The sequence below is a fragment of the Centrocercus urophasianus genome, unplaced genomic scaffold, assembly GCF_019232065.1.
Source record: "Centrocercus urophasianus isolate 14NV4802_14NV808 unplaced genomic scaffold, USGS_Curo_1.0 seq_33, whole genome shotgun sequence".
Lineage (NCBI taxonomy): Eukaryota > Metazoa > Chordata > Aves > Galliformes > Phasianidae > Centrocercus > Centrocercus urophasianus.
In genome coordinates, this window is record NW_024884900.1 from 1,069,834 (window position 1) to 1,089,607 (window position 19,774).

Genomic DNA, 19,774 nt, shown 5'->3' on the forward strand with positions numbered 1-19,774 from the left:
AGGTGCCTGTTTTTTTCCCCAAGACACCAAATGTGGAGAATATCTTTGTGCATATGGGGAAGTGTTTGTGGTGTTTGCACTAAGTAGTCCTAAGCTTTCCTGCTGGCACACGTGCTCACCGCTGCTGCACTTCAGGTGAGAAGATAATGATCACATCATTAAGACACTACTGAAGCTGGCATTACTTGTTAGGTCAACATATCGATCTTGACATTACGCTGCAAGATTTTTTTAGATAATGTCTATCTGTCCTATTGCTCCAGGAAAGAGGGAGAGAAAAAACACAGAGCCAAAACTCAACTCAAGCAACTTAACACAGGTTTCTTCCCCAGAATAAAAGCCCTTTTCCTCTTAAAGGATCTGTTCTGTAGAGGCTCCTGGCTTGTTGCTGCTGATGAGAATATGGGCCTATTTTCCTTAAGTCAATGAAAATCACAAGGGAATTGCTGGGTGCATGGGCAGATAGTTTGGTCATGGGTTGCACCTGATGAACCAGATAGGCTGTCTGTAACTCTCTAGCTGTCCCTTAAAGCCTGCTGTTGGTTTGCATCACACCGGTATTCTGAGCATATCAGGAACCATGGAAATGCCCTTCTTTGCTGTAGAAAAATCTCACTTTTTAATAAATTTCTGGGGTTTTTTGTTATCTCTTTTGTATTGAAGCTGTCCAAGCCAGCTTTCCTGATTTCCCTGGGCTCTTCTTACGATGTGCTGCTTTCATAGAGGCATTTTGGAAGAATACCTCTGATTTTAATAATATATATCAAATTACATATATATAATGCATGTTTTACATCACCAAGCCTTTATCTGGCATTTTAATCAGAGCTCACGGACTGCAGTGTAATGGACCCTAACGTTGAAAGCGATGGTTCTAGAAACGTGTGATGTTTTTCAGCCTGACTTCCAGAGGAGCAGTGTTTGCACCGATGCTGAGCTGCTTTAATATCCCTCGCTACGTATATTTCATTAAGAGAGGTCCATATGGTGTGTCAGGGAGAAGGGGAGTGCGGAGCAGAACCCGTGTCTGCCAGAGAAAGCTGTTTGGCTCTAATGTTCTGCACAGTACAACTTTTGGGGAAAAAAAATAAACAGTGTCAGATGGGTGCTGCCAAATTTCACAATTTACTGAGAAATTCAGGCTGTTCAATGGCCTTTTTTCCTTTGGAGTACCCCGGCTTTTGGAGCCTTGTGATTTACACAAGACTGTTCATTTTTGTTTTGAAAATATGTTGTAGAAAAAGCCTCAGAATGTGGAACTGAGGGGCCGTGGTGCCAGTGAGCAGTGAAAGCCTCAACCAAAGGCAGTCTAAAGCGTTGTAGCTTTGCTGTGCATCTGCAGCTGGTGGGACGGGGAGCAGCGGTTGGGATGCTGGTGTCCTCGGAGCACCCCGCGCCGCCTCGCAGCTGCCTTTGGTCTCTCCTGAGCTCCTCGTTGTTTTTGACACATCCAGTGAAGCTCTCTGGGTTTGCCTAGGGTTAGTTCACACCGATAAACAAAACCTGTCGCCGCTTTGTACCTCTTGGGCTCGCTCCAGGAGCCGCTTGGAAGATGCCACCTAATTAGAGCCTGGGGAGCTTAAGGAGCCGATTTTGAATTTCTGACACTGGAGACAGACGCGGGTTTCATCCTTAGGGTCTCTCAGGGGCCTCGTGTGCAGATCTGGAGAGCTGCAGGGCTGATCCTGGTGGGGCACAGCACTGCGCACGGACCTGCATGGCCTCAGCCTGGCTGTCAGCAGCCGCTGTGAAATATGGGTTGTGTTTTACAGCATTGCAAAGTGACACTTTATGGCAGGTAGGTGTTATAAATCATCAGTGAGTAAATAACATAAAGCGTTTGTTTGCATTAGCTGCATTCTCTTGGTGTGGAAGTGCTGGCAAAGCCCTCAGTGGTCACAGCACACGTTGAGGAAGGAAAACTTCTGTGTTTCCTCAAGCTGTGGTAGCATTTGGGCTAACAGAAGTTCCTCTGAAGAGATTTCCCAGGCTGTTTTACAAACCTGTGCTAGGGAAGGGAGCAGTGCAGTGATGAGCGTGGCAGGCAGGAGCAGTGCTGGGCCTCGTGCTGGTTGCATACAGGCTGGTTGCATGCAGGCTCGCTGCTGGGCCTGAGCTGTCTCCTGGTGCAGAAAGCTTCGCAGCTGCCCCTGAGTTCCTGGCTGCTCTTTGTGGCTGTTTCAAACTGCTGGGTCAGCTTGGAATTCACTGTGCTGAAACCCCAATTTTGCAAGAATAAGACAGAGAAGATTTTGCTAGGAAATCACAAGAATGTGAGAATAAGGAGAGTCGGAAGGGCCGGTGTCCTACAGCACGAGCAGCAAGGTTAAAACCTGGCCACTTGCAGTCTGCTGCGGATTGAGTTGCGAGATCAGCACTGTGGCCCTATGTACGTAAGGGTTATAAATCTCCTTTCTCATGACACTTAAAACTGGGTTAGCAAAAGTACAAGCAGAGCACAGCAGAGAGCACTGCTGCCTTGGCCTCTTGGGGATGGGACAGATCCGTGCGCTTTTTCTTAAAACATTTTCCAGCTTGCAGCTGGCATTTGAAAATAAGCTATTAATAAATGTTCCTTTCTTTCTTACTGTTCTTTGCTTACTGGAAGCATTCACTTTGCTTACTTGAAGCATTGGTTACAAAATGAATGCTTGCTGCTATCCTTTATCACACAGCGTTTCCAGCAGACGCTGGAGGATTCAGTATGTACAATTTCCACAATGCTGGTTTTCCCTGTTCAAGATCCATTTCTGTCCATCTCTGCTCTTTTCCATCGCTCTCAGCCTGGGTTTCCCCCAGTGCCAGGGTTGTGATCCATGCTGCATCCCACATTGGTGGTGGGTGCTGCGCTGGGATGAGGCTGCAGCCACCAACTCGGACACCTTCTGCTTTTGCACACCAAAACACAAAGCACAATTAGAATACAGTTATATATCCTCATAGTTATTAAAGCTTGGATTAACATGACATAAAGTTTTGTCTGGGGAGCCCTTTGCTGAGGCTCAGGGAGCGTTTTTGTGTGACAGTAATAGGCTACAGTTAATATACTTGAATGATACCAGAATTTGTGTAATAAGACAGAACAAAGAGGGTTTATTTGAGGCTGAGTTACAAAGGTGGAATTATCACTGTAACAATCCACTGAGATGGGAGCTTAGTTATTGCGTCTTGACTTATTGTGGCATCAGGCACTGTAGCCAGCGAAGCAAAGTTTAAAAATACATAGACACGTCTCCGAAGGACACCTTGTCAGTCACCCGGGATTGATGTGTGGACCTGTCACCTTGTTCTTAGCGCCAGAATCCTCTCTTTGCCCATTTTTGCACTTTGCTTGATTTACAGAGCCTGTTTGCCGTGATTCAAGAGCCTCTTGTAGCGCTTGGAGGAGAGATTCATCACTGGGACATAATCCATTCAAATAGCTTTTGGGCAAGAAATAAAAAGTGTCGGGAGTGCAGGGACTCAAAACAGAACGTCCCCTGCAAGAGCTGTGGTGTCTGTGGGTCGGGGCGGGCTGTGCCAGCTCTGCAGCCATTGTTTGCCGGCATGGTTTCAGTTGGATCCCTGAAGACCCTCCGTGGGGCCGTGCCCTGAGTGCGGCCCAGCACTGAGCCAGGTGTGCGCTGAGGTTGGCGGAGCGCAGCACTGTGTGCCCGCCCTGCTGTGTGCTTGCTGCCCTGGAGCTGCTGCAGCGCTCTTTGGCAGATTAAAAGTCCCCAAATGTAGAAATGAAAGCCGTGTTTGATCAGGGGTGGAGGGATGCGGGAGGAGAGAGCTCTGCTTAGCAGCAATAGCCTCGGCAAAGCGTTCTTTAATATGCAAGTCAGTATATGAAGAGAGCAACAAAAGGAAAAAGGGTCTAGCAGGAAATAAAATGAAACTTTTTTTCATTACAGTCAAGGAAAACTTAGATGAGTTTTTCTTTGCTAATAAACTGCACTGTTTCATTTTGCAGCTGAGCCTTTTTCTGAGGCTGACTGTGGCGATTGTTCAGACTTTTTTTTTACACTCTGGGCAATAAAAAGGCCCTTCATGCATCAGGAAACATAGTAATGCAATCCTTGTCTTATCTTCACACTTATTCAGCAGGTAGTTACGGAAGGGCAGGGGACGCCCTCTGAGCTCTTGGATTCTGCTGCCCACGATGTCTGTCCATCAGATCCGCTCAGCTGTGTCTGCCTGACGCTGGGGCTCTTTCCAAAGCACCCTGGCTGCAGAACTGGGGATATCACTGAGTGGGGAGAACCCATGCTGGAACACCCTTGGCACTCTCACACGTGGCAGAGGGGCATGTGAGCAGTTTGTTCCTCTGTGGCTTTGTAGCTGGGCGTAGGGGAGCTGCTTGGTGCTTGGCGCAATGTCAGAGCGCAGCACGGAGCCCCATTACCACTGTGCGAGTCACGCTGTGCTGCCCTTATATCTTGATCCTGGAAAGTACTCACAAGGAAATTGTGAAAATGAAATTGTCATCTTCAAATAACACATCTTGGAAGGGCTTAGTTGGGCTTAACTGTATGCTGCAAGTTGAGCTGCGCTCAGCAGCAGCTTCCGTGTGTTGGAGACTGCTTCTGAAATGGTTGGTGGTGGATTCGGAGTGCAGGGCATTCAGAGGGATGGCTCTGGTGCTCTCTCTGGCATGAGGCTTCCGGAGGTCTCACTGCAGCTCATTATTGGGCGTTTGTTTGTAGCAGGCAGAACGGCTGCTTGTGTTTCAGTGTTGCATTGGTGGGAAAAATGCTGGGTTTGGAAAGAGAAGGCTTAGCACATGCTTCTCTGAAATTACTGCTCCACAAATATTTGAAGCTCTCTTCTCTCACTGAGTTTGTCCTGGGCTCTCCCCATCCATCCATCATCCCAAAGAGAGCAACAGGTAGTGTGAGCTGTGGGCCATGGTTCGTGGCTGCCCAGCACTGTCCTTTGCATCACTTTGATGAGTGTCACTGCACAGTGTTACACAGATGCTTGCACCTTCTTTCTACTCCATTTATTGTGGAGCAGGCTGGATGGAATGCTGACCACCGTATCTGCCCAGAAACCCTCCAGTGTGAGCGTGGTGGGAGCTGCCCTGAGAGCCTGGGCCGTGCAGGCAGCACCACTAAGGTGTTGTTTGGAAAAGAAAACAGATTGCAACTTTGCAGTGCTAATATGCAAACGAGCGCCGTGAAGGGAGGAAGAATTATTTCTGCTGACGGCAGCTAATGTGCCGTGAAAGTAAAATCGCAAACTGCCTCACACCTGGCTCACCGAAATGCTGAAGGAGCAGTGTTCTGCCCAGAGCCCGCGGCACAGAGCAGTGAGGGCAGCCCCACCCCTGCCCGGCAGCCCCTGCAGGTGCTGGGATGGATGAAGTGCCAGGGGATGTGGGACCTGGGCTGGGGCACACCGCTGAGCGTCAGAGCCGTGCTGTGGCTGTGCCTTCGTCCTCACAGCATTTGATGTACGTGAGCCTCAACCTGGAGGGAGGTGGGGATGTGGAGTGTTCAGCAGTGGCTCCGCCGCTCCTTTGGGAATGCAGCGCTGAGACCTCTTTCCCTGTCTGGTGAAGCATGCCCAGGGGACGGCCAGCCTCTCTGGTGGCAGGAATCATTGTGGGCAGCTAGACCCAGCTGCAGGACATGATTGTGGGGGAGATCAGGCCGGGCCCGCGGCTGGCTTGCCTATTTTGTCTCCATAAGAGCATAGGAAGCACACGCGTGCTCTGCAGAGGAGAGGTAACATTGCTATGGCCTCGCTGCTCCCCTTGTTGCTGTGGACAGCTACCTTGCTTTAATCAGCAGCTCACGGTATTAAGGAATTGTTAGTAAGGGATTCATAAGGAATTGCAGGTGGTGCCATCTTCAGTTTGTCCTGCTGCAGAAAGCTGCGTTTCCAGGAGAGCAGCGGCCGTTCCTGCATCTCCGCTGGGAGAGCGCGTGTTGAGCAGCGCCTCGGCCTCGCGTGGGAGCACGGAGTGCACGGCGCTGCTGGGGGCTGGGAGCGCCTCGCTGCGTCCCGGCTGGTGGGCGAGCCCTGGGATTGCTGTGATTGAATGACTGTTTTAATTTCAGCCCTGACGGAGCAAAATTAGTTACGATGATGTGTGTGTGTTGAATGAAATTGTAGTTTTATTAGCTGTAATTGCCAAAGAAGACTTTTTAAAGACTTGACTGCTGGGGGGAAAGATTGCTAGTGCTGGAATTTGCTGTCGCGCAGCATGGTGTCGATGGTTAGCGCGGTGCACGAGGCGCGGGCCGTGGGTTGGTGCAGTGTCGCTGGGGGACGTCAGGATGCGCTCAGTGAGGAACCGCACCGCGTGCGCCCGGCCCCCAGGTGTGCACAAATGTGCCACGTGCTGCGGGTGCCATTCTGCTGCCACGCAGCCACGGCTGCCAGGAACGTGGTCGTGGTCAGAGGTTTGGGCCTGCGCTGGGGGAACTGTTTTTTCTGACGTGCAGTAGGTATCTGTCTCAGTTTGTGTGGGGGGAGGCTGTGCATCAGCAGGAGCGCGTTGCTGGCACTCAGATTTCACATGCACATTTAAAATAATAGCACCTGACAGTTTACTAGCAGCTAAGAGGCTTTTCTGCTTCTGGAAGCAAAATATTGTAGGAGTTGTGCAGTGTGTGTAAATAATTTGAGGAATTGGACAAGAATGTCCGGCGCTCTGTCTCAGGATTGCTGAAGATGACAGACCTGTACAGTTTGCAGACCTGGGACAGAGGGATAGGAACACAGCACAACACATGTCGCTGAGCGTCATCCTTGTGTAGTTGCTGTTCTCCTAGGGCCTCATGTGAACGGGCACAGCGCTAGGTTGCAGTGCATTACTTCATTTCTCTGCCCCAAAGCTTTTCCCTGTGGGGCTGCAGAGCTCAGAGCAGCCCTAGCCCAGCCCTGCTGTGCTTCCTGGGAACAGGGGGGGTCCCCACCTGCGCAGGATATGTCAGGAACTCAGCTTTTGGATCAGGACAGACTTGCCAGGACTGGATGAGGAGATGTGAGGAATAAAGGCTGCTGTGTGTCGGTTGGAGCTGTGAAAGTCAGTGGTTTCTCCGTGGAGGTTGCACCGAATGAGCAAACTTGATTCAAAGGGGAAAAAAAGAGAACTTGGGAACATGAAATAGGGGCTGTTGTCATTCCCGTGCCTGCACGCAGACACCCTGTAAATAACAGCAGCCACAGTGGCTGCATTTATTCCCGCTGCCCCCTGGGTTTGCAGGGCCGTGCGGGACGTGGAGCTGTGCCTCCAGAGCCTTCCTGCGCAGGGTGGTCCTGGGCTGTCCCAGGGTGGTCTCTGTGGGAACCGGTGACAGCTCTGGTTTGAGTGCAGCTGATGAGGCCCAGCACCCAAATCCAGGTTGCAGAAATGAAAGACCAGACGTGAAGTTTCCCAGAAAATCCCCAGTTTGAGTCATTGCCGTTTTCTGGCTGAGCATTCACTGATTTTGCGGCAGATTCAGCTGCCTGCGGCGGCTGATTGAAACTGCTGTCCTCGGGCAACTCACGGAATTGCCTCTCATCCGCAGAGAGGATTCAGCCTTCTCACTCATTAGGGCGCGAGCGGTGATGGGCTGCGCCGCGTTTGATCATCTCTGACCGCTCAGGACGGACCCGGGCAAAGGAGAGGAGTTGAAAATCCTTAAGAGGAAAGTGGGAGGAATGAATGAAGAAAAGCGTGTGTTCTAGTTCTGGCTGGATCCGTTGCATTAAATTCAGAGCTTTTCTGAGTACAATTAATAGTCATCTTATTTAGGTCATCCTGGTTTTGTTGCTTTAAATATATGTCGCCATTAAAGTGGAAGAAAATCAAATAGATTTATCTCCGTGGATCCCTTTGTGAACTAGTTGGGCATATTTTAAATAAGCCTGGAGCTGTGAGGATTATTAAAGCCTTTGGCTCCCCCATTTTTTTCTCTTTTCTCCTCTTAGTCCTTATTCCTCCTTCCAGGCGGTGATTAAAGCAATGCTCTGGCCCTTCCTGTTCTCAGAGCCCCAAGTAGGTTGGAAAAAAAAGGTTAAACAAACTAAAATCCATTACCTGGGCTTTGTATAAGAAGCCGGGTCTAAATTGGGTGTTGGTATGGTGTGTGCTGTGCAGGGGAGAAGTCCTTCAGATCCACACCGAGTCCATTTGCTCCTGGCGTTGGGTGGCAACTTTCTTTCCTTTGCTGTAAGTGCAGAGACACTGTTTGTTCTGAAGTGCTCTCTCATTAGTTGCTCGTTATTAGGTAGGATTCATCAACCCCTTTCAGCTCCGAGTTGAGCACTGTAACGCAGCCGTTCACACTGGCCTCCATAGCAGTGTGCACTGGTCAGGGCTGCCTCGGAGCACCATGCCGTGCTGTGGGGCGGATGGCCCTGCGGCACTCTGGACCTGGGGGGAGAGGGCCTGGGGGGAGCACGGGTCTGGGAGTTGATGGGCCTCGCAGCCCCGCTTCAACCCTGCAGAAAACTTCCTGCGGCACACAGCGAGGCTTTGGGCTGAGGCTGGCAGAGCTCTCCTTGCAGAGCAGCTTCCGAGCGCAGGGCAGCGCAGGAGCCGCGTTGTGAGGGGTGAACTGCGGGAGGGTCACCGCTACCGAACGCCTTGAGTTTCATCTGCAGGCTTTGTGTTTTTTCTCCCCTTGCAGCAGGGATCAATTTGCTTACTACGGGGTTTCCTGCCAGTTACCTTGACTGCGTCCCTTATTTCTCCTTGGTGAGGGCTCGAACAAGCCGCTTGTGTTAGACTCACAGAGAACCGTGAGAAACGGGCAGCGTGTGAGGCAGTGTGGTTTTCTCATTCTATTCAGCCCTTTGTATATTCAAATTCTTCCAGTTTCAGCTCTTGCTGTTCTGCCAGATTTCCATACCATTGATGGGTTTTCTGCATTAATCAGCTTCTTTCTCCCCCTCCCTCCCGTACCCTCACCACCTTTTTGCAACCGGTGAAAAGTTTCTCTAAGCGCTGCTCTCTGCGTATTGATTTTCCTCTCCTGCTTGTCTGACCGGCTCTCAGATGTTTTATTTTGCAAAGCATTAATAGAATTTTTCTTTGGCCGTTGCACTCTGTCTATTCAGGAGGTTTCAAGAAGTCTCATTGTGTCACCGGACTATAGAGGAAAGAGCCTATTCTTCTGCTACAATGGCTGCCCTACAAAATAACACAGGGTGGGGTAAACTCCAAAAGGGCAGAGACGGAGATAAAATGTTCTGACCTTAGGAAGCAGAAAAGATAACCAATTAGGCATTGTTAGAAGGGCACCAGCTGGCTCCAAGAACACCCCCCTGATTATTGCTTGTTACCGTGCGCTCTATCCAAACCTGACACCGGCTGCAGGAGCTGCTTCCCCCACCCGGGGTTCCAGCCTGAAGCTCCCAGCCGCAGTCAGGAGTCTCTGGGTCTCCAGAACTGGCACTGAGTGCAAGGGGTCATTCTTACTGCCCGTGGGGCCAAGAGCTGCGAGAATGACAAGATCTGCTGTATAGATGTAACCTTACTTGGAGATCAGTGCTCGTGGTGGGCGGAGCGCCGTCCTTATCAGCATCCCAGTATTGCTCAGACCTGTGAATCTTCTTCCTCCAAGTGATGAGAGGCAGCAGGACAAGTGGCTTTGTGCTTAGTGTGGTTTGGATTTCCATTGCATCAGCATTGTTAGGTCTCATGGATGGTGGGCATTAGGGAGGCATGCTGCTGTCTGTCTCTAGCTGCTGCTAACACATTTTGCAAAGCACTTTGCAGAAGTCAAGAGCAAGTTAACCAGAGACAGGTTGCTAAATGCACCCTGGTATAAAAGGTTTTGCTGCTCTGCATTTTTGCTGTATCCTGGAGTGTGTTTTAATGCAGCAGTTAAAAGGCTTGAGCTGTGTTTTGCCATCTGCACAGAGCAGGAAGGGGCTGCTGGGATGGGAGGAGGAGTCCGTGGTGGCATTGCACAGGTGAGGGGAGCGTGTAGGATGTTGTGAACTCTTCTAAGGTGTGTGGTTTGTAGAAATCCTGAGTGTAAATACATGAAAATCTCATAGAAATCAGTGGGGAAAAAAAAAAACCAAAACAAATGGAAGAAAAACACCTTAAAAAGATAACCATCCCTGATGTCTCCTGCAATTTAGCAATGGTGTAGGTTTTCATCAGCCCCTGGTTTCAAACAAGGAGCAGGAAGCCTGGAAGTCTTTTCACAGGGCTTGCAGGACCTTTGCTGCAGCGTGCAGGACTGACCCACAGCCCCTGAGCACCAGTTCAAAACGTGGTGAGAAATCCCAGCCCAACAACCTTCTAAAATAAGTGTAAAATGTTAGGTGTGGCTACACAGATTAAACGGAGGTGGAATAAATCATGCAAATAGTAATGAAAGTTGAAAGCAATTTGGTTGCACTTCAGTACGTTTCATCAGTCATCTCTCTTCTGAAGTGGAAATGCCAGGCCTGATGCGAATTAAACTTTCTCCCCCTCCCTCTGCCCTCTCCTCCAGCTTTTCAAAGGGCCCTTTGAAACCCTCTGAATACCTTTCTTGGCTGACCAGATTTTGCCCTGCTCCCGCTCCTTGAAACCTCCCAATTCACAGCCAAGGCAGCAGCACTGATTTGGAGAAGTCACGGGCGTGATTTGCATCCATGATTCCTCAGCCCTCCTTTATCTCTACAAAAGGGAAAGAGGCTGAGGTGGGGCATGGCGAGCTGGAAGGGCCGCCCGGACGTTGGGCTTTGTAGGGTGTCAGTACTGCTAACGTCCGCTTTTCTGCTTTAGGATCAGATGTCAGCGAGCGCACAGGTTGGAAGCAGCAGGTTTCCAAGGGGCGATGCTGACTCTGAGCCAGAGGAAGGAGATGTGATGCACCTGCACTGCCTGAGCCGAGGCCTCCGCCATCATCCCGCTGTGTTTGTGTGCCTCTGCCAACCCAGCTGGGTGTGTTAAGCACGCCTCTCCCTTGTGTCTTGCAGGTAGAGGACGCCATGCTTATGTTTGACAAGACGACCAACAGGCATAGAGGTAAGAGAGCAGCAGCTCAGCCATCACCTTTGTGACAGAGTCGGCATGCTGAGCACAGCCAAAATCAGTGTCAGCATGGTGACCGTGTGGCTAAATGCAGTGGAGCTAAATCAGCAGAACTCCTCATGTTTGAGACAGCTTCCTGTGTCCTGTGGGTGTATGGAGGAAGGGCTGTGTGACATGTAATGCCACGTCCCATGTGGGTTTTCGTATTGGAGCTGATTTCTCTGGTCAGCCTGATGACTTACGTTTGGGAGGATCACTGTCAGGCTCTGTGCTGTCCCCAGAGGTGGTGAAGCCCGGCGCCAGCGTGTGCCGCAGGGAAGGGAGCTGCATCAGAACGAGGGAAAGTCTCTGTGTCCCCACTATTCACCCCATGGGATGTGCATCCGAGCAGGGTCAGCCCCGACCCTGCTGGGAGAACTGCGTGCACTCCTGTTCCCTGCGCACACATCATCCCTGCAGTGCTGGTCGCTGTGCTGCCCACCTGCCCTCTGTTTGCAGTGCTCCTAGTAGAGCCACGCTCACAGCTCAGGGTCCTGCAGTGGTGCTGGGCTCACACCAGGTGTTGCCATGTGGCACACAAGTGCTGAGATCCAGACGTGCTGGTGGCACTGGGGTTGGCTGGGGCTGCTTTTCAGGGAACCTGAAGTGATGTTCCCTGGCCCAGAGTCAGTGCGGCCTGGCTGCTGGCTCAGATGATATCATTTACATGTAGTTGTGGGAAAGGTGACCAAGTGGGCTTGCAAAGCTTGAGGACCATGGCTGTTCTCCCTGGATCCAGCCATGTCACAGAATGCAGAGTCTGTACCAGGGCGGTGGGTGTTGGGGTGAGCTGGGTGTAAAGTAGTAGGTTGAGACCAGGATATCAGGGTGCCGAGCCCTTCGCTGGGGTTGTGAAGTTTGGGGCTGCTCATCGTGTGTCGATAACAGTGAGCAAGATCTCCAGAAAACGAATCCCATCCACATATTTCAGTGGACAGATAAGGTTTCATTATTGCTTGTACAGCTCTGTGAAAATGAGCTGAGGATTATTTCAGCTTTATGGCCTTTCCTTTCAGCAGAAATAAATGATGCTGCTGTCCGGGTGAGCGCCTCGCACTGAGGAGCAGAGCTCCAGCAGAGCCCTGGCAGCTGGGGAGCCCCGGGGGCATGAGGAGCACTGTGCCACCATTCCCTTGCAGTGGGACCGATGGGTGCTGCCTCCTCCTGCTCTCACGAAGCGTGTTTGGAGGCAGCACAGCTTGTGGCTCCCGCAGGGGTGCACAGCTGGAGGTCTGTCCTGCGGCCTTCACGCTCCGGCCATGTCTGCGGGGTGGCCCTTGGAGGGGCTTGCTCAATTGACACAGCTGTTGTCTCAGCCACGGCTGCTTCAGCTTCCTGGTCAGCAGCGGTCCTTGTCACTCACAGCCCAAGGGCAGCCCTGCTGGGATCAGCCCGAGTTCTTGCAGGAAGGAGCCAGCCCTGCAGCAGGGGGACACTGCGGCTGAGCTCTGACCTTCACCTCTGCCATGGAGCGGAGGGAGGAAGAAGCAAGCATAACAACTCAGGAGGCGCAGCCGTCTTTGGCCCCGTGTCTGAGCTGAGCCTGTCTCCCCAGACATTTTCTCCTTCCCTGTGCAGGTAGCTGCCACTAATCAGGCTAATGAGCTGCCGGGCAGGCTGTCATCGTGGAGCGGGTTCTGTGGCATCGATCGTTTATAAAATCACCCTGGATTTTACAAATTGTGACATTCTGATTGTGTTGGAAACACGTTTAAAATGCAGTAGCATGCGAGCAGCAGCGTTAATAGCAATTCTTAAAACCACTTGTGGGTTGCAATCTGTATCGTCAAATTAGCCAAGGGAAAGAGAAATGGCAGATAAAATATCCGCTGTGGTTTACTGTAGTTAGTGTATGCCTAGAATGATCAACGTGGGCAAGGAAAAGTATTAGAATTCACTCTCTGCTGCTGGAAGGAAATGGGGGATGTCTGTTGGTGTAAGGCTGTCCCATGTGTGCTGCCTGTGTGCTCCAGTAGCAGTTGGTGTGGCCGTGCTCACATGTAACCCCCACAGATGGAGGCAATCCCAGAACTGCTCAGTGCTGAGCAGTGTTAGTAATGCCTTGGGAGGCCTCAAATAAAACACTGATGGAGCAATGGAGCACAGAACTTTCATACCCTTTAAAATATTATCAAGCGAACCACTTTGCTTCCTCTGTGATGTCCTTTTGTTTTCTGATACCCCGTCACTCCTTCATGGTCTGTGGAGGAAGTGAGAGGCAGAGCTGCTGCGTCTCCTGCTGATCCGCCTCGCCACGCGGATGGGCAGCTGGCAGTTTGTGCGCACGCCGTGGGAGCAGCGCTCGCTGCTTGGAGCTCTGTTGGAAAAGCAGTCTGACCTTGGTGGGACCAGGCTGGTGCTGCGAGGCCCCTCCTCAGCAGTGGGATGCAAAGGGTGGACGTGTAGAAGGCCGCTGTCCGCATTGCCTTCTTTTATGATTCCATTTGTTTCTGGGTAAGGTTGGTAATGTGGAATTTCTGCGCCCTGCACTGTACTTCTACATTTCTGTATAGGGATTAAAAACACACAAGTTCTGTAAGAGCTGTGGAAGATCACTTTTATCACTTTTTTTGCTGCCTAAAATTTCACAGAGCTGAAAATTACTGGGTCAGTCTTGAAAGGATTCAGTAATTGGAAAGTAGAAGCGAGGGTGGTGTTATTTCGTTACCCTTGCAAAGAGCAGATAAAATCTTGAGTTCAGCATTAGTTATTGATCTTTGGGGTTGGAGGGAACCTTGCAAGATGATGATGCCCTTCTGCCTTCACTGCACAGACAGGTGTGGAGCACATCCCTGGGGGTGCCCTGCGTGGAGCTGCTGGCTGCTGAGCAAGGGCTGCGGGAGCAGGCTCATCTCCTCCCCACCCTTGGTTCTTAGCAGAAGGGAAAGCAGGGTGCAGTGTCTCCTGATGAATGAATTTGCTCAGGAACCCCTTTCTCCCTTTTCTTTCTGTGGCTGTTAAGCAAGTAGGTGGACACTAGTCAGGAGAAGGCGATGGGGAGAGGTGGTGCCCTGGGGTGCTCTCTGTGGGCAGTGCCCATACCCCGTGCTGCCTGCAGGGCTGTGTGCTGTGCTGCAGCAGTCCCACAGCTTGACTGTGCAGAAAGGAAAATAAAGATTTTGACTGATTGAATCCCCCAAGTCGTAATTGCTGGTATTAAATGTAATGCTATATGTTTTCCAAAGCCGTGCAGCCCCCAGAGTTATTTTCATATCAATTAACTCTCACGTGGTTAGGAATGGCAGGGGAGAGAGGAGGGAAGTGACAGCATGTGATTTGGGCTTCTTTAATCTGAAAACTAAACAAAATTAAAGTCAGACCGTCTGCGCGATGCGCGGTGTCCCACGTGTGGGCGCTCAGAGCATCACCCCAGCCCAGCGCAGAGCTCAGTGACTGCACTGCATGGCAGTGCTGCTGCCCAGGGGGGCGGCGTGCAGCCCCTGTGCTCACTGCAGGAAGAGGAGGTGCTGCCAGCGGGACGCTGCCAGGCTCTGCCAGAGAGGGTGCTTTTCTCAGGAGTAAAACTGCCTTTTGCGTTGCCCGACTGCCAGAACCTCAGTTTTGCAGTTGACCTCTGAAGTTCTAATTGACATTTTTCTAGATGAGATATAAATATAATTAAGAGTCACAGCAATTATTTGTTTATCGCCGTCTCTCTCAAGCAGAGCAAGGTCACGTGCGTTTAAAAAGACATCGCTAAGCGGTTTTGAGGAGAGTGTTTAAAACATAGAGAAGTCATTGCCTGCTTTGGTCCTCCGGAGCACAGCTGTGTCTGCTGCACCGCGCCTGGGGAGCTGGGATGGAGCCTGCAGCCTTTGGAAGGAGGGGGCTGCAGGGAAGCTCCTCCTGTCTCTGACCCGGGGCCTTTGGAAAAGCATCCGCACGGGGCTGGCATTTGTTGAGTGCAGTGAGTGCTGTAAGAGCTTCGGATGAAAGGCGTGACATAAGATATAAATGGAGGCAGCATTATTGTTAGCGCTTTGCTGGATGAGGATGGCTTTTATTCCCTTGTCGCTTCTATCGCTTCGTAAATGAGCCTCTGGAGAGCACGGCTGTGCAGAGCACAGCGTTCCCAGCAGCAGAGCCCAACCCGGGGCGGTGCTGTGAGGAGCAGCAGCTCCGTGTCGGTCTGCTGCCCACCCAGCGGGCTGGGGAGAGGAGCTGCACATGGTTTGTAAGCAAATACTTGCTTCAAAACTTCCAAGGAGGGCTGTGAAGATTAATTAGTTAATATTATTTACCATTTACAGACCTATCAGTGGAAGTGGTGATGGCTGAGCTACAGTGCCATCATTCACACCTATCTGTTGGGTTTGCAGTTATGACACGTGCCATATTAATATTTCATGTGTGTACACTTTTAATATCACATCCTCACTTATAAATATTCATGTCATAAACCATATTAATGACAGCAAGGCTGAAGCAGAGCGCTCCCAGCTCTCTGCCTCCCATCCCGAGGTCAGACCCACGCCGGGTGGGATGCAGGAGCCGGGCTGCAGCCTGTGGGTTTGGAATGGCCCTGCAGCCCACTCATGTCCATCCCCCACCATGTGGGTCTGCACGCTGTATCCCAGCCCTGCCTCCTGCATGGTGCTCCCAGCACCACTTGTTTCTTCTGTGCCAGCAGCCGCAAAGCGAGCAGGAGGGGCCACCGAGCCTTGTGCCCCTCAGCCCTGGGCTCTGGTTTCCTGGCCGGCGCCACTTGCTGCTGCATCAGAGCACCTTGCACGAGGTGCAGGAATAAATGCATTTCAGACAGTGACAGCCCTGCATCCTGGGAGGTTCTGTGTCAGAGCAGCAGATTGGTGCTGGCCACACGTCTCCAGGTAACTATAGGATGTCTCGGGTGGCTGCTGCTGCTCTGTGCCAGCCCCACACCGGGTAGCACCACCTGAGGCTCAGAGCAGCGGCCCAGCTGGGTCCTGCTGCTGTTCTTCCTTGCTCCATTTTGGACCAGTGGTGGAAGCTGCATCCAGAGGAGCAGAAAGAGCCAACAGCTGCACTGTCTGGGACACACAGAAGGCAAAGACGTGTGTGAATGCTTATTCTGAAAGAGGGAGAGCTCGGCTTGCTAGCGGCACTCAGGGGATGGCATGACATTTTTCTCATTTTACAAACAAATGTGGTAATAAAATGGAAAAAAAAGTCCCACCAACCTGCAGTAAAGGTTGCAAACCCAACATGGCAATTAGTTTGGAAATCTCCAGCTGCACAATTAGACTCTAAGGTAAATACCAACTTAAAAGAATATTGCAGAGGACAGGGGATCTGGAACACCCATCCCAGAGGAGGAGTTGGTGGAGCTCCGGGCTGGGGGCAGCAGAACCTCCAGAGGAACAGGGGCATTTCCATCCCATGGAGCCTCAGTTCACAGTCCCTGCCTCGAGGAGCTCCCACTCACTCAGTGCTGAGCGGTGTCAACAGCTTAGTGTAATTAGACTATGGTAGCGCTGGAGTGTGCAAAGTAAATCAGTGGAGCCCTTCTCATCTCTGGAAGGTTCTTCAGGAACCTGAAGGTGAGGATTGTGCAAATATTTAAGACAGTTTTTGAATTATAATGGCTCTGTTACTTGTCAGCATGCTGGATGGGATGAGTGCTTGCAGCAGGAGCAGGCAGCACCATCCTCACAGCATTGAGAAGGCAGGGAGGTCATTTAGTAGGACTGCAGTTCCGCACTTTGCCACCTTCCTCCCCACTGCTGGGCAGCCGGTGTGAGCCCAGAGAAATTAGCAGAAGTGCTGATGGTCTTTGCATGGAAGGGAGCCTGCACCGCTCTGACTGCTCGCTGGTGGGACCAGAAGCCTTCTTCCTGCATGGAGCAGCAGACGTGATTATCAGGTACTGCTGCGGTCTTGTGGGACTGTTTGAAAATGTTAATTGCAGAAAAGCCAGAAGCAGGAGGAGAACAAAATGCAGCATTTACATAGATGGGTAGTCTTACTACAGCGAGCAGAATTAAAATCGGTGGAGTGACCTTGAGAAGGCAGCAGCTATTGCAAAATGTGCGATGGGAGCATGGGGCACCCCGCAGTGCTCCGTCCTGCTGCATTCTGTTCTGCTCCCAGTGCATTGCTGGAAGCGTTCTGGTGCAGCCACTCAGTCCACATTGGGGCATAGATCTCAGATTTCTTCCTGCGACAACCATGCTCTGTATCTGCTGTGATGATAAAGGTTTCAGAGCCTTCTGAAAGCAGTGGGGGCATTCCTAGCTGCGCGGGGGCACAAGTGCTGCTCCACGTTCCTCCCATACCTTCCTGCTGCCAGCCAGTGCCCGTGTGCTGCCGCTGCCTTTCTTTGCAGAAGGGCACAGCTCAGAGCTCCCAGAGATCTAATGAAACAGATAACACCTCCTCAGGTTCTGGAATCCAGCAGTCAGGGTGACACAAACAGTGCTGGTGGCACCAGAAGCTCTGCGCTGCCCCTGAGCAGTGCTGCTTTCTAGGCAGCTGTTGCCCTAAAACAAAGAGTGCAGCTCCTGTATGGGTGCATCCCACCTCATCAGTGCTCCTCTGTTAGCACCCTAGGGGCTGTTATATCACTGCCATGGGTGCTGGGATGCAGGGCTGTCACTGACCGAGCTGGTGTGCTTTGCACTGTTCCCCATCAGTGCCCTCTTACCTGTGCTCCAGTGTCTTTCCCAGAACACCAGGTTTTAACTCAAGATTTCTTTAATTAACTTGATAAATACATTCTGGCAAGGAGTGATTCTGCTTATTCTGTATGTTGTTTTTTTTTTACCTATAGCTGAGGTATGAACATCTGGTGGGTTTTTTTGCTGGGTGTGATAGAATAAGTTGAAGAACAGCTTCTTGCAAAAGAGTGCAGGTCAGCGGTTTTGCTGGGGTTTTGTTGTTGTTGTTGTTAATTTATATAGTGGTTTTTGGACCAGGAAAAGCACCTTAAACTAATGTGATAATTTGGAGATCTGTTTAGAAACACCTCCTGATGCTCACACGCCCAGCAGAGCATCCAGCCAGAGGCACTGCTATGGATGGGGCATGCAGCTCCGGGCAACCGTGCTGGGAAAGTCCTCCCCCAACCCCATGTACAGCCCCCACCCATCCCCCCACGTCCCCAGGGAGAAGCCCGGTGAGGGGCTGTTCTGTGTGACTGTGGTAACAGCTTCACAGCGGCTGTTGGGTTCCCTGCAGGGCAGCAGCCTGCCTGCGTCCCCGCGGCCAGGGCTTGGAGGTGGGCAGCGCAGGGCAGGAGCAGCTGCAGAGCGCAGAGGGGAGCAGCTGCAGCAGGAAATTAGTCATCGGGGGAAGAAATGGATTTGATAAATAATAAAACAGTGGCATTAACAACAGATGCTTTCCAGGTCAGGTGACTTGGGTAGAAGAACCCAGCAACTGTGGGCAGTGGTATGAAAAATAGGTGTCTGTGTTTACTGATGGGTCCGTATGAAGAGGTGTGTGACTGAGCGTGTAGCCCAGGAGGGTGCATGCAGTGCTGTGTCCCTGCACTGGGTGACTGAGCCTGTCAGCTCTTCACAGCCCTGCACCAGCCTCTCCCTGAGAATGGCCCAGTTTGTTTTTATATTCCTACTTTTCATTTTATTAACTGTTTTGATTTGTAAAATACCGTGTCCTATACAGTGGTTCCTTTATGGTGATTTACTATGCTCTTCTTATCTTTCACCTTAAGTCTTTGATAAGAATGTTTTAAAAATGAAATTGCTACCTGACACCATTATCAGCTCTTGGCTGCCTGCCCGAGGGGAGGGGGTCATTGAGGGCACGGGCTTCCCAGAGCCAGGGCTGATGGCACACGGGGTGTCCGCAGGGATTGGGCACAGGGCTGACAGCAGGGCTCAGCTGGGGATGGGGCACAGCGACAGGGAGCGACGCAGGGGTGGCACGGCTGCTCCTCACCCTGCTCTGCACCGTGGCCCTGTGGGATTGTATCGAACTCAGCACTGCTGTGTCTGGGTGCTGCCCCGGGGCGGGTGGCAGCAGCAGCGTTTGGCTGTGGGGCCGTTCTGTTTGCCCCCAGTGCCAGAAAAGCCCTCCTGGGGCTCAGGTTGTTGTTATTGGCATCGCGGTGCCGCTGCGAGACTCCTGCGCGTTTGGGTAATTGAAATGTTTGTGACGAGCGCGCGCTGTGCCCGCTGGATGTCATTTATCAGTGGGAAGGCATCAGCGGTGGGAATATCAGTAAATAGAACTGTCTGACGTGGCAGGTCATTTTTATTTTAATGTAGTAGATTTAATGAACTCTTGTCTTTATAATTCATGGTACTTGCTGAATGCATCCATTTCCTCTCCTTAATGACGTTTGTTACAGATCTGTCCTTTGTTAGAGGGCTTTATTACGGCTGCAGAACTCAGCTCTCCCCAAGTTGTCATGATATGCTCCCGAAGCGCGGAGGGCCGTGTAATGGATTGCTGCCCTTTACATTCGGAACTATTAGTGATAAACATGGCCCAAAACTTCCCCCAGTAGTTCATGCATTATTAATGGTCGGTAGAACGGAGGCTCTGCGGGATGCTCGCCAGCCCTGCCCGTGTGCTTGGGGCACCGCCGTGGGCCCTGTGCGCTGGGGTCACAGCAGCAGAAGCTCCCATATCTGCCATCGAGTGATTTAATAGCATTTGTGTCCAGCCTAACCCAATCTACCTCACCTCACAGAGAAGAAAAAAATAATCCTGCATCAAAATTACTGCTTTTGGAGCTGTCTTGTCTCTTTTGAGTAGGAACTGGAGACAACTAGACAAGCTTCAATGAAAGCGAATAAAGAAACATTACTTTCTGAACACAATCTTCTGTTACCAGTC

General features: G+C 51.3%; 1 protein-coding gene across 7 annotated transcripts in view; it reads left to right on the forward strand.

Moving 5' to 3' along the window:
• MSI2 (musashi RNA binding protein 2) overlaps window positions 1–19,774 on the forward strand; it is a 185,605-nt gene that overhangs the window by 102,291 nt on the left and 63,540 nt on the right. For all 7 annotated transcript variants that reach the window (XM_042829936.1, XM_042829937.1, XM_042829939.1 and 4 more), the window contains exon 7: window positions 10,900–10,948. In XM_042829936.1, coding sequence (XP_042685870.1) covers window positions 10,900–10,948 — 49 coding nt within the window. The remainder of the gene's footprint in view (window positions 1–10,899; window positions 10,949–19,774) is intronic.